Below are 14,952 nucleotides of genomic sequence, written 5' to 3'. Positions count from 1 at the left end.
AAGAAAATGCAAGACACAAACCTGGGTACAAACTTAAAAGGCCAATTATTTTGAGGGTATATGTACTGGTGTATTTGCAAGTAAATATGCCAAAATGTTGTTATTTTCCTTGTTTGTGAGATTATGGGCTTATTTTCATTAATGAATTTTCTATAGAAAACATGTATTATTCATATATCATAAAACAGAAGTTTTTTTCTTCTATAATAGAAAATTAAATGGAGATACAGGAGAACCTTGCCTCATCAGGAATACAATTTTTTAAAAAGCTAGTAAGCACTGTTTAAGAAACAGAGACTGTAAAGAAAATGAGTACCAAATTCCTTCATGATCACTTACCTGTATCGTCCAACTTTTACCCACACAATTTCCCTGTAATGTGGCTTTTTGCCTGCCTTACAGTCATTGCAATACCAGTTTCCTTCAGGGATATCAATGTTCAGGCATTCACGATGAAAAGCAGCAGGGCAAGAATCACAGCACAGAAGGCTGCCTCCTATGGGAATCAAAAAAATCTGGCACTCAGAATCACAAAGCTTCACAGAAGAACACAGCTGAAGCAGCTTTTGATGCACTGCTAACCAATTATTTATCTCCCAGTCAAGGGTTTAGTAATTTAATCAGTTACTTGGGAAGACTTTTCTACAATAGTATTCCTTTCCCTCTCCAATATTCTGAACCACATCAGTGCCTGAGGGTTACAGTTACAGCAAGCAAACATGAGATCTTACTGGCAAAATTAGGGCAATGCAGGCACAAGTAAACCTCTGAAAGTCATCTATATGTACACACGTATACATTTCTTCCTCTTCACATAAAAACAATACACTGAATAGACCATCAAAGACATACAATGACCAGAGTAAAAATAGCACATATTTTAACTAATGACAGAAATCCTCTCAAAGGATTTTAGCCTGAAAAAATAATTGGGGTAAAAAAATTCCCAATGAAGACAGGCCAAACAGAGTTAAGAGAAAATAGTGGCAAGTACCTCAGTCTTACAGGGAAGGACATAACAGGCTATGAGCTAAGGGAGAATCTGAGAGGGAGAAAAACCAACAGGATTAGACTGGATATATAAAAGGGAGGGAAACAGAAGGGCCTGTCTGGTGGCAGTAATGTATAGGCAAGAGGGAGGAAGACACATGAGGGAAAACTATCTGAACCATCAAAAGAAAACACAATAATAAACAAAATAAATAATAATGTCTTCCTGACATTAGGAAGAACAAAAAAATTTTAACATATAGTTGAATCCTCTGAACTGATTGCTTTCAAATTAGAAATTTACCATATTATTAATAAATAAGGGGCCTCCCCGGTGGTGCAGCGGTTGAGCGCTGGGTTGCAAAGCTGCCCGCAGCCTCTGCAGCACCAGTTCGATCCCCGGCTGCTCCCCGGCCACTGGAGGAGGGTCCCACATGGAGCGCAGACCTCTCCTGCTGTCCGCTGCTCCCCTCAGCAGTGTACTTCGTCAGTCTGCCTGCTCTGCTCCCCGCTCTGGCTCTGGTGAATTCTCTCACCCTCCCGCGCTTCTGACTGTACCCAGCGCTTATATTAAATAAATAAATAAAATAATAAATAAGTACATAGGTGAAAATATAAGACTCTACTCTTTCCATATCCTCTCACAGTAAGGTAATCTTAAAATAGTAGGATTAGATCTTCTCAGGTTTTTGAGCTTCAGGATCACTTTATACTTTTGAAAAATATGGTAAAGTCCCAAAGAGATTTTTTTTTAAAAAAATTTACTTTTATGTATTTATGCATAGAAAAACTGGGGTATACTCCAGAGGGGTGGGGGCGGGGTGAGAGAGGATTCACCAGAGAGTGTGGAGCAGAACAGGCAGATACGCTGAAATACACTGCTAAGTGGAACAGCAGGTGAGACAGGAGTAGCGGTTAAGACAGAAGAGGTCTGCTGTGCCATATGGGTCACCTCCCTGGATGGGGATCAAACTCAGACTGCAGCAGAGGGACACCCCTCCCCCCACCAGCTTCTGTATGTAATAGGTTAAAAATATACAAATTTGCCAAACAAATCAAACTAAGAAATTGAAAAAATATTAATCTGTGTTTAAATGGCAGTAATACAGCTATCATTTTAATATAACACTTTCATGAACAACTTTTCCAAAATAAAATATTTTTAGTAAGCACAGTGGTTTATATTTTTGCAGATATTTTTAACTTGTTGCAGTATGTTGCTTAGTTGATATACATGAAAGAATCCATGATTTCTCACAAATAGTGGGAAAAGGAGTATTTTAGTACCTTGTTCAATAACTATGTATTTTCTCTCTTTAATACTATACACTGAAACTCCACAGGGTAGACTTTAATTGCAAGGTCAAATATGAAACTAAATCAATAACCCTGTAGGATCACATTAAAATTCATTAATCTACCTTGAAGTTTGAAAGTTAACACATACATATGCACTGGTCACATGAAAAATGTGTTAAGTCATGTGGATCTTTCAATCACTGACCTATTTCATTTTACAATATTTAAATGTCACATTTATTAAACCACCATGATTTTATCAGTAAATACTAGGAAGGTGCTAAGCTCAGTGTAGTAGGTAACAATTTTCCAAAATTCTCATTTTCACTAAGGTGTTCCAAATTTTATCATTGGCAACAATTTGTCAGGTGTTTTCTTTGAATTTACATTCTCACTTTTGTCCATTTTCAAGAAAATGTCTGCCAAATATCCAAGTATGAAGAGTCATAGTTTGTCAGCAATTCTTACAACTATAAATGGTGTTCCATGAACAAGGTAATTCCTGTTCAGATTGCAATTTCATAAGCACATTAACTTAAGATAACCATCAGTATGCAGCAGAACCCCCTTATGTGTTACTTCCCATTGCATTACACATAATATTAAAGCAACGTTCACTTGAAGATCAAGATTTTAATTTAGGGCCTCCCTGGTGGCGCAATGTGTTAAGACACAACCTATGAAGCTATCCACAGCCACTGCAGCACGAGTTCAATCCCTGGCCAGGGAGCTACCCACATGGCACAGCAGACCTCTCCTGACTCGCCCGCTGCTCCCATCAGCAGTGTATTTCAGTAGATCTGCCTGTTCTGCTCCCCACTCTGTCTCTGGTTAATCCTCTCACCCCCACCCCACACCTCCGGCTTGCACCCCAGCTCTTGTATGCATAAATAAAAAAAAAGATTTTAAATTAAAAATAAAATTAATAGTTTATTAAGGACCTTTTTTATAAAAGGGTATTCCTTTTTTCCCCTCCCCTTTGGATTTTTCCCATTTTTATTTATTCATTTTTTAATATTTTATTTCATATAATTCTTACATCATTTTTCATTTTTGCACCATATATGCATTTTCATTTCGGTTATGTTCCCCATACAATTGCACCCCCCCGTATTTTGACCCTAATCCTTCCTCTCCCCGCACCCCCCCGCCCCCGTAGTATGTCTCTGGTTTATAGTTGCTTGTTGATTTTGATTTTTACTTTGTATTAATTAGTCTTTTTCGTGGTCCCTTATTTAGGTTTTCTGAATTCCTGCTATGAGTGAGACCATCCAGTATTTTTCTTTTTTTTTCTGACTTATTTCGCTGAGCACGATCCCGTCTAGCTCCATCCATGTTGCTGCAAACTGCATGTGTTTAATCTTTAAAAAAGGGTATTCTTATGTGAAATTTCAAGTATTAGGTGATACAGTGGAGCCCTCACAGTGATTTGTGCTGAGGTGCCATCAGTTTTTCTAACAATTGGTTTTGTGGCATTAGTGCATGTGTCAACAAAATAAAAATGGAAGTGACATTATTGGTATTATTATGAAAAGAAAAACAGTCTCGGTAAAGACCCTAAAAGGGTCTCCCATTGTCCTGCTCCCTTCCCAGGGTTTCATGGACTAGACATTGAGAGTTGATGCTATAGCTACTATGTTTCCTTGGGAATGAGCTATTAATGAGGATTTACTAATAGACAGTTTTTCAGCATCCAACCGATCCCACAAGTAAGGACTGCCATCATTCAGGCATCTCTCTTCAAACTATCTCATTTTATCCCAACCTAGAATCAAAAACAGTCTAATGTTGAAACTGTTTCACCTTCCCATGTTCAAGAAACAGAAAGTTATTGGAGCCTGAAGTTCAGCATCTCAGATACCTATTTTCATTCTAAAAGTAGAATGAGAGACTGTTAGATTTAAATGCTATAAATACCACACTTTATTTTCTTTGTAACAGATAGGTGGTACAATAAATAGGCAACAGTGTTTACTGCAAGACAGTTTTATAATGAGCAAATATTATTAGAACGAAAAGAATGTACAGTAACATAAAATTTCATATAGGATGATCACAACACTAATATATCTAAAACCAAAAACAGCATAGTCCTGAATATAGTGGAGCAATATCCATAAGGGTATTAGCATTAGAATAAGAACATGTAGCCTAAACATTTGTAGGAAGCCAACATGTACCTCGAGCAGAGGTGAATGACAAATAACCTAAAGCGGAGAATTATAGCACATATTGGTACTTCTCAGAAGTTCAGTCAAATGACAAAAATTGAAATAAGGAATTCAGAACTAATTTCCCACAGTAAATGGACTGGCAATTAATGAGTACTATATCCTCCACTTAACAGCAAAAATCAGGCTATGAGAAATGGGAGGAAAGAAGAAAGAAAATGTGCAAGAGTCTCTGCTCAAAAGAAGTATGTTTTAAGTTCAAAGAAAAAAAAATATAAATCTATTTTTCTTCCAGTTTAGAAGACCTTTTTTTTTTTTTTTTTTTTTTGGACCCTCGCCGGTGGCCGGGGATTGAACCGGTGCTACAGAGGCTGCGGACAGCCTCGCAGCCCAGCTCACCAGAGGAGGCCCCAGTTTAGAAGACTTTTTAGGAACTAATATTCTTTACAATTCAGAAATATTTAACAGAAGTTCATAAGTCCTTTCACTTTCCTTGTGCTTTTCCCCCTTAAATTCAAATAAAATGGGTTATAAAGTACCACAATTATACAAGAATACCATCTTACAGAATAGTTTCTATCCTGGTATCTATCTTTCCTATTTATATGCATAGATGTCTACAATAATATCACTTCAATATTGTTTTACGTCTATTCATGCATACGAGAACTGGGGTGCAGACCAGAGGCGTGGGGGGTGAGAGGATTCACCAGAGACACAGTGGGGAGCAGAACAGGTAGATCTACTGAAATATACTGCTGAAGGGAGCAGTGGGTGAGACAGAAGAGGTCAGCTACACCATGAGGGTTAGTTCCCTGGCCAGGGATCAAACTCATGCCGCAGTGGCTGGCAGGATAGCCTGATAGCACTGAGACTTAACCACTGCGCCACCAAGGAGGCCCCTCACTTTAATATTAAGCAATGTTCTAATTTGATGGGGCAATTTTGAGTTTGTTATTTATTTCTTAACCTCCAGTTTCTCCCCCCATCTTTATTGAGATACAAGTGACATACAATATTGTGTCAGTTTAAAGCTGTGTGATAAAATGACTTGATATATAAGGTTTAAGTAACACATCCAACATCTCACAGTCATAAATTTTTTTGTGTGATGAGAACTTTTTGAAAGATCTAGTATCTTAGCAACTTTAAAATATACAATACAGTATTGTGAACTAATTGCAATACTACACATTACATCCCCCAAAACTTTTTCATCTACATGACTGGAATATACATTTATTTTTTGACTTTGACTACATTTGCCCATTTCCCAAGCATGATTTTGCTTTTTTTCTCTTTTTCTTAATGCTTCATTTATTTTTTTTAATAAAAATCAAATCGTTATTTAAACCGACAAAAATAAAAGCCCTCCCTATTGAGGGGAAGTTCTACTCTTATGTATTAATTTCCTAAAATTACATCATTTCCTAAAATTACTTCTACCAGCAATCTGAAAAAAACTCCTTTTACTGCATTTAATCTCTTTTTTGACTATTCATATACCAAGAAGTCATGTCTTACCTTCGGAGCATACAAAACACCAGCTAACATTAACATGTTCATGGTTTCGGCAGCCCCTCCTAGGGGTAAAGTGATTAGGGCAGATGATACTATTAGACGCAAGGATCTTCGACCCAGCAGCCAAGCAAAAGTCATTGGCATGGTACGCCACAGGGCAGCGGACACAGCGCATCAGACGACCTAAACATATGAGGCAAGAAAACCGGGAAGGAACAAAAGAAAAACATTAAATGTTAAAAAAAAAAAGGGAGTTATTCATTTTCTCATACTGAGAAAATGTCACAAATAGAAGGCAGCACTACTAGGACCAGGGATCTTAAACCCCCAATTCACTTATGGTACTTATCACATAATTCTCCCATCCAAGCTATGAAAAGCAGAGATAAGAGCTGTGTGGTATGTCACCACTGTAGGAAGGCACAACTGTAAGCCTTACAAAGAAATGTCCTATTTAAAAATCATAACCCTGACCCCTAGCAAAGTCAGACACAATTGCAGAATGGCATGTGCATGTGCATGTACTATCAGAAAAAAGGGCCAACTGGGAGGAACGCTAATGCATACAGGTACCTTTGGCTTCCTGTTCCTCCATGATGCTAAAAGCCTTTCAGGTAAATGAACCTCGTACAGAGCAAAACATCCTTATACATACTCTGACAACTTAAAATCATTACCAAAACAGCCAAACAATAACTGAAAAGGGGAAAGTAGCTGATGGTTAAACTGTAATTTTGAATAAGGAAATTAAATTACTGTACTTAGATTAATGAGATATATAGGGCCCAAAAATCATTTTACAAAAGTCTGATTAACAGAAAAGTCATAAAAGAAAAGTCAGTACTACTAATTTTTTCTTTCTCAATACCTGTGGGTAGAACTGGAGGTTCTTTCCCACACAAGCATTTAACAATACAGACATAATATTTGGCTTTTAAGTAAATCAGTGAGAGATACACTATTATTGAACAGAAAGAAACTATTTTCCCAATGAGAACAGATTTTAAATTTTGAGTTTACTTACGTACATAGAAAGTTTAGAAACTCGAACTTTCAACCTAGTCATGAATCAGAAGTTTTCAGGATAGGAGTTTTAAAAAACCAACTCTAAGACAAAAAACTAAATTCTTCCCTATGAGCATGTCCAAATGATATCACATCTGACAACCACAGATGTTAAGAGCCCACAAGACAAGAATAAACTTTGTTCCTCTAATAGAGTAAGGCAAGGAAAACGTATAGCAGAAGACAGAAGAATTTTAAAACTTGTCACACAATTCTATACTCCATAAAAACAATGATGACTGCTGAACTTGTCAACTACTCTCCTCTCTCACATACATGCTGATAACAGTCAGAGAGACCTTGAGGAGACACACAATTATATCGCATCTGTAAACACCCATTGCCAGTGAAATTGAAATTCTACAATGAGACTGGTCCCCAAGAAAAAACCATACCTTTAGATGCAGAAACGCTGGCTGGATTAGCAGCATGACAGGTTATACAAATGTGGAGGGAACACCGGAAACCCTTGTTCTGCATGACAGTAGGTGGGTACTTCTGGACACATTCTTCATGGTAAAACTTTCCACACAAGGGCAAAAGGCACCTTTTTACATTTTCCCCACTCTGCTTACATACAAAACAGGTATGGATTCCTGGGAAACAGAGAGAAGGTTACAAATTTATACCAATTTAAGAACTCACAAATGTTCACCATTAAGTAAAAGGAGAGTACACAATTCTGGAACCAACTTGGAGGTGGTGCTATTTTTCCCAAACCATAAATCAACTCTTTCAACACCAGCTGGGTGTTCTACAATTCTGACACTATCTACCCTGGAGAAAGCATCGGATCCACAGGTTAGGGGCCCTGTCCTACACAACTGCTTCCCCCTCACCCACCCCACCTCAGACACCAGTCAAAATTCCAGGTGTTCTAACCCACTGACTACACATCAGAGATTCCCATAATCCCCTCCCTGAGTTTGACTGATAGGCTAGAATATCTCACAGAACTCAAGAGAACCATTTTACTCAGTAGATCACCAGTTTATTGTAAAAGCATGTAACTATGTAAGAGCCAGATGGAAGAAGTACACAAGACAAGATATGAGAGAAGAGCATGAGGTGTCCATGCCCTCTGAGCATGCCGTTTTCCCTGAATATCCATCCATGTATTCAATTACTAAGAAGCTCTCTGAACCCCACCCTTTTGAGTTTTTATGGAAGCCTCCTCACATGGCTGATTAAATTATAGACCACAAGTAGTTAGTTCAACCACAAAGCTCTTTTCCCTCCTGGGAAGTTGAGGTGGGGCAATGAGGTACTGAAAGTTACAACCCCCTAATCAAAGGTTTGATTTTCCAGGCAACTAGGCCCCATTCTCAGGGGTTGTGGCAGATCCAAAAGTTGCTTCATTAACATAACAAAACACAAACAAAGGACATCTCTATTACTCTCATCACTCAGTAAATTTTAAGGGTTTAAGAGTTCTTTGTCAGAAATGAACAAAGACCAAATATATATTTCTTATAAGTCACAGTATCACAGAAAGGAACTGCTTAATAGGTTGATCAGGCTGACGACATGAACCCATTAAACAATTATAATATCACTATTAAGTGGGAAACTATGATAACACAAGTTTGCTGATGCATTGAGAAGTACACAAACCTACAAAGTATTCTTGTCAAAAGAAAATAACCCGACATTAATCCAGTCTCTAGATATAACAAATTTCCAGGAATCATGGAGGATAGAAAAACAAGTTAAAGGATGCAATCAAGCAAATTTACAATGAGGACAATTTAGCAGGACAAATAACCATTGTCTCAACAAAATAAATGACATTAAAAAAAAAATAGGGGGCCTCCCCTGGTGGCGCAGGTGGTTGAGCACAGAGCTGTGAAGCTGTTCGCAGCCTCTGCAGCACCAGTTCGATCCCGGCTGGCCAGCCAGCGAGGGTCCCACATGGCGCAGCAGACCTCTTCCATCTCGCCCACTGCTCCCCTCAGCAATGTATTTTGTCAGTCTGCCTGTTCTGGTCCCCGCTCTGTCTCTGGTGAATCCTCTCACCCTCCTGCACATCTGGCCTGTACCCTGGTTCTTGTATAAATAAATAAATCTTAAAAAAAAAATAAAAATAGGTTGAGGAAGGTGGTAGTGTAGATTAAAATCATCTTGAAAGACTTACCAAGAACTACAATTCAGAAAGCTTATTTTAATCTTGATTTAAAATATTATAAAACATTTTTTAAAACAAACAGGAAAATGAGAAAATGGCCTGGAGAAGTAGATGACACTAATTTTGCTACTCTTTGAATATATATTTTTAGAAGCTGCATCTTTTGGAACAAAAACATTTTGAAATACACAAGCAAAATGAAGCAAAGCTAATACTGAGGCTAAATGACGAATATACGGACACTCTACACCGTTCTTTCTTCTTTTGCATGTCTGGGGATTTCTGTAATAAAAAAGTTTAATTTGGGAAAATAAAATCTTCCCTTCTCTGAGACGCAATACAATGTAAGGGAAAGAATCCAAACTTCAAAGATAGACAGACCTGAAGAGACAGACACTCTGGCATGTGCTGAAAATAGGAGCTCATGAAAATAACCTACCTCATCTACAAACTGTGAAATCACCCAGCTTATAACCAGTGGCTGGTAAACTATTTAGGCAGTGTCCTTGGCAAGTTTTAATGCCCCTGGCTGCCCTGTATCAAGCTGATAACAATTTTAAGAAAAACTTTAAAATACATATATGGGAAGAAGTAAACTACTGCCTAATTCTGAATAATTGGAACCCAACATTAAACTAGAGTAACCTAGATTATGGTAGGAAAATATGGTTAGTCACATTTTTAAGAAATGACTCCTTTATTCTCCTTACTCTATTCATTTTTACTAAAGCTAGGATAAAATTTCCTATCCTAAGAATGAGTAACCTCTTTACCTCACATCCGTCATTCAAAATAAGCATAGGCCTAATGTGAAGCCCAAACCAGTAATTTTTCACAACAAATTCTTTGTGATACTGGCTTAACAAAGGCTTCTTAGATATGACACCAAAACAAAGTCCATGAAAAAAGATCAAACTGATGTAACAAACTTCATGAAAATTAAAAACTTCTGCTCCTTAAAAGAAAATGAAAAAAAAGTCACACAAAATGGAACAATAATTTGAAAAGCATATGTATAATAAATGACTTGTATTTGTATCCAGATGAGATATATATATATATATATATATATATATATATATATATATATGTTTTATTTATTTACGCAAGAACCGGGGTACAGGTCAGATGTGTGGGAGGGTGAGAGGATTCACCAGAGACAGAGTGGCAAACAGAACAGGCAAGCTGACTGAAATACACTGCTGAGGGGAGCAGTGGGCAAGACAGGAGAGCTCTGCCACGCCATGTGGGTTGCTCTGCGGCTGGCAGGGATTGAACCGGCACTGCAGAGGCTGTGGACAGCTTCACAGCACTGCTCAGCCACCTGAACCACCATGGAGGCCCTCCAGATGATATATAAAGAACTCTTTTTTGAAACTCAACAATATATAAACAATCTAATCAAAAATTTTGAAAAATCTGGAGATACTTCATTAAAGAAGATGGCAAATAAACACATGAGCGATGTGCAATAGGTATAGTACTAATGGGACTGCAAAATGGTAAAAACACTTTGAAAAACAATTTGGAGGTTTCTTTGAAGTTAAACATACACCTACCATAGGATGTAGTCATTCTACCCTTAGGTATTTACACGAGAAAAGAAAATGGGCCCTTGCAAAGACTTGAATATTCACAGCAGTTTTATTTATAATGGTCCAACTTCAGAACAACCCAAATGTTTGTCAGTAGATGAACAAATAAGCAAAGTGAATTATATATCCACATCATGGAACAAAACCCAGAAATCAAATATAGACATCTGCAACACTGTTGAATTCAAAAAGCTATGCTAAGTGATTGTTTTCACAGGTGTATACATATATGCACACATCAAAACTGATAAAATTTTATACTTTGAGCAGTTTACTGTCTATCATTTACACTTCAAACAAAGCTGCTTTAAACAAGATTATGAGCCTCAAAAATCTTATGCTGACCTAGATACAAAAACGTTCATATGCTCTGATTCTATTTTATAAAATTTTAAACAAGATAAATCTAATATGTTGTAACAGAAAGCAGTCACAACTTGAAACTGACGATGGGGCTGAGGTGTGTAAGTACTGAAGGAGTGAACACTTCTAAAAGTTCTTAGCGAACTTTCTGGAGCTAAGGAAAAGTTCTAAATTTTTACTATGGTTGCTGATACATGAATAGAAAAATTTTACCAAAACATACATTTAAATGGGTCCACTTTATAGTAACTAACTATATTTCAATAAAGTTGATTTCTTTAAAAATAGATTTTATCTTAAATTAACATATTTAGAGAATATTAATTCATAATAAAGAACAGCAAAACCAGATCACTGGCACAAAAGGCAAGATTTTTCTAAGATTAAGAGAAATATAAACCTAAAATTTTTCCCCTAAATTTCATTTACAGTGCTGGAGATGCCACAATTTCCCATAACTATCAAAAGTCAATTATGAAGGAGGTGAAGTAACCCCACAAATATCTTCCAGCTCTTGCTTCCCATGCCCCTAAAAGTGACAGCAGGAGGAGTAAATGACTCAATCTGACATGGTCATCATAGACACCAGTGAATTCTCTCATCTCCCACAGAGACTACTCTAAATCTATATCCTTCCCTCAAAGTTAGAAACTGCTTTCCTCTTATTTTCACCTAACCAAGAAAAAAACTTCAGCTTCCTTGTTCTGTTTTATAATTCAATGGTTAATTCCCATCTGACCTTATTGTCTCTCTAACTGTAACTGTCTCTCTAACTGTAGTTCATTAGTTATGCATTTTCTCCTTCAGCACTTCATTTCCCTACACAACTGTTACTCTTCATTCTACGTTGAAGATGTTTTCCTCTTGACTCTGTAAAATCCTCCCTTCAGCTACTGACCTCTTTTCTGTTGAAGTCTAGTTATTGGAAGAAATTATGTATATTTCTACCTATTCACTCTTAAACCTGGTTAAGTGTGGCACACTCTGGTAAAAAGTCAAGCATTTTCTCACTGCTGCTTTATTTCAGAAATTCCTTGGTCTCTTTATTACATCTGCCCCTGCTGATGGCATTCCATTCCTATGGGCTTCAGACATCCCTTGACTGACTCCTTACCTTGCATGTTCCCCTTTAAGTGGATATCTCCAGGTACAACAGAAGGCTCTAATCTCACTCTACAGATGCTGCTTCTTTGGGCAGCATCATCCAAACCCATGGTTTAATGAGCACAAAACATACCTTCAGCCAGCATTCCTGCACTACTTAAATGTCCTAACATCCACATTTAATGTCAAAATAATAATAATCTCCTTTAGCACCGCTGGTGAGTTACTTTACAGGCTGAGCTCATTCGATCACTTCCAGTTTCTGACCCAATTTGTACAATATAATTCTGCCCAAAATATCTTTCTTCTTTTAGTAAACAGTTTTATTGATGTATGACATACACACAGAAAAGTGCACACACCCCAAGTAAAGTTCATGACCAACATTCACATTGTCACTACCAATGCCCCTTCTCCTGAAAATATCTTGAATTCTAAACACAATGACCTATGCTTCCTATTCTCCAAATTATTTGATACTTCCATTACTGGAACTTATGTCCTTTCCCTCCTCACACCAATTTCTATTTTTCTCTTGAAGTGAAACTCAGATATCTTTCTCTGTGGCAGTGGCTCATCTTTATTCATGTTTTTTTTTTTTTTTGTTTAAGATCAAGTTTATTAACTTATGCATACAAGAACTGGAGTAGGCCAGAGGTATGGGGGGAGGGGGGGTGAGAGGATTCACCAGAGACAGAGTGAAGAGCAGAACAGGCAAATCTACTGAAATACACTGCTGTGGGAAGCAGCAGGTGAAAGACAGGAGAGGTCTGCTTGTGCCATGCAGGGTAGCTCCCTGAGTGGAGATCAAACCCATGCTGCATTTGCTGGCAATAGCTTGATAGTGCTGAGACTGAACTCCTTGTGCCACCAGGGAGGCCCTCACATGGTACTTTAAATGTATCACTACAACACTTTTTGCACTACATTATGCTACATACTCATTTTTCACAAGATACACTTTTCTGAGGACAAAGACTACAGAACATTTATCTCTGTGACTGTACTACACAAGACTCTCTCTCCAATGTCTTTTTCCTGACAAACTTAAAACTCAAACCTTCTTTGAAGAGTCTTTTACACACACACACACACACACACTCTCTCTCACATTACCTGTGCGACATTCATTGCAGATAAATTTTCCTCTGGGCATCTCAGTTAATCCAAGGCACTCCAGGTGGAAAGCCCCACAGCACTGAGCCTCACATAACAGCAGTTCACCCAATTTCTCACAGTTCTGTTAAGAGAAAGAAAAGAGATCTATCTACAGAAAAGGGTTTTTCAGATCTGGAGCAGAAGGTCTTCATGAAGACAATGATTAAAAGCAGCTTTGCCAGAACCAAGTAATCCCACCATCCATTCAGCCAATAATACTTAAATGAGTGCTTCCTCTATGGCAGATTCCACAAGGTTCCTGATTCTCATAGTCTTACAGTCTAAGAATACTTAGAATACTAAGAATACTTGTATTGTCATACAAGTAAATGATTTAACAAACAGAATAGATACCAGATGATGATAAGCATTGGGTAGAGAATTCAAATAGCTACTTTGGATTGGGTGACTAAGAATGGCCTCTCAGTTCTTACACAAGGGACTACAGTGATGGTGCACAGGTTAATTGGTGGTGGGAATTTTGCGGGGACTACACCTGAGAGGAGAAAGCATGCATTACACAAAAAGGAAGAATGATGTAAAATATATATAAAATTAAACTAAAAAAAAAAAAAAAAAAAAAAAAAAAAAAAAAAAAAAAAAGCCTCTCAGACTGTTCTCTAAATGACATGTAACCTGAAAGAAGGACCAGAAAGGCAGCAAATACAGAAAGTCCACAGATAAGAAAAACCACAGCACATTTGAAAATCATAAGTCAATGTTACTGGACTAAAGTGGACAAAAACTTAGCAATCGGAAGTTGAGGCAAGGGTCTGATTGTATGGCCTAATAGATGATGGTATGGAATTCCCAGTTTTATTCTAGTTGCAAAGGAATACCACCATTAGATAGCTTTATGAAAGGAAGACTGAAATCAAGTGTTCATTTAAAAACAGATCCCTCTGACTGCTACATGAAACAGTAGCCAAGAGAGATAGTCAATGGTTCAAGCAAGAGATACTGGCCACCTGCACTTAAGTCATAGTAAGTCCTGAAAGAGCTCAAATCTAGGTTTGAACAATCCTTGAGATGTCTAAAACCATATCAGACAACACCTTTCTGAAATGATCTTATATAATACAGTGTCACTTAAGATAGGACCTTAGGAAGTAAATGACTGTCACTGTGAAAATGCTACAAGATTTTCCAAAACTCTGTAAATTCCTAACATTTATTACCAAATATCCTAACTTGTTTCTCCATAGTGATTACCAGAAAAGTATTAAAAATGAAAGTCTTTTCTGTAAGACAAAAAAGGAAAAAGGTGATGAGACAATACTACTGTCTTCAGGAGCCTAAAGATCCTTATCTTGGCCACTTAATATCAAAGCTAAAATAACAAATAAATAGGAAAACTAGGGGTAAAAGGTCAGAGGCAGCAAAGTCTTGAATCATTAGCCCATGGTCTGAGCAAGTCTCATGTTTGGCTCTCCTTTTATCCACTGTTCACACAAAATATTAATAAATACCACAAATGTTATGTATTGTTTTGTGGAATCAGATTGCCAGTGACATCAGCTTTGACATACAATACAGCTTTGATATCACTTAACTAGGAAAA

The 14,952-nt window shown here is 37.4% G+C and overlaps 1 protein-coding gene across 10 annotated transcripts in view; it reads right to left on the bottom strand.

Annotated features, from left to right (window-relative positions):
- NSD1 (nuclear receptor binding SET domain protein 1) overlaps positions 1-14,952 on the bottom strand; it is a 149,201-nt gene that overhangs the window by 22,465 nt on the left and 111,784 nt on the right. For all 10 annotated transcript variants that reach the window (XM_037499087.2, XM_037499082.2, XM_037499081.2 and 7 more), the window contains 4 exons: positions 13,350-13,473; positions 7,442-7,642; positions 5,985-6,164; positions 340-496 (listed from right to left, as the gene is read on the bottom strand). In XM_037499087.2, the coding sequence (XP_037354984.1) occupies positions 340-496; positions 5,985-6,164; positions 7,442-7,642; positions 13,350-13,473 (662 nt within the window). The remainder of the gene's footprint in view (positions 1-339; positions 497-5,984; positions 6,165-7,441; positions 7,643-13,349; positions 13,474-14,952) is intronic.

This window comes from Talpa occidentalis, unplaced genomic scaffold, assembly GCF_014898055.3.
Source record: "Talpa occidentalis isolate TD23 unplaced genomic scaffold, MPIMG_talOcc4v2.1 talOcc4.9, whole genome shotgun sequence".
NCBI classification, from domain to species: Eukaryota; Metazoa; Chordata; class Mammalia; order Eulipotyphla; family Talpidae; genus Talpa; species Talpa occidentalis.
The sequence above is the reverse complement of the archived record's forward strand: the minus strand, read 5'-3'. Positions and strand labels throughout refer to the sequence as shown.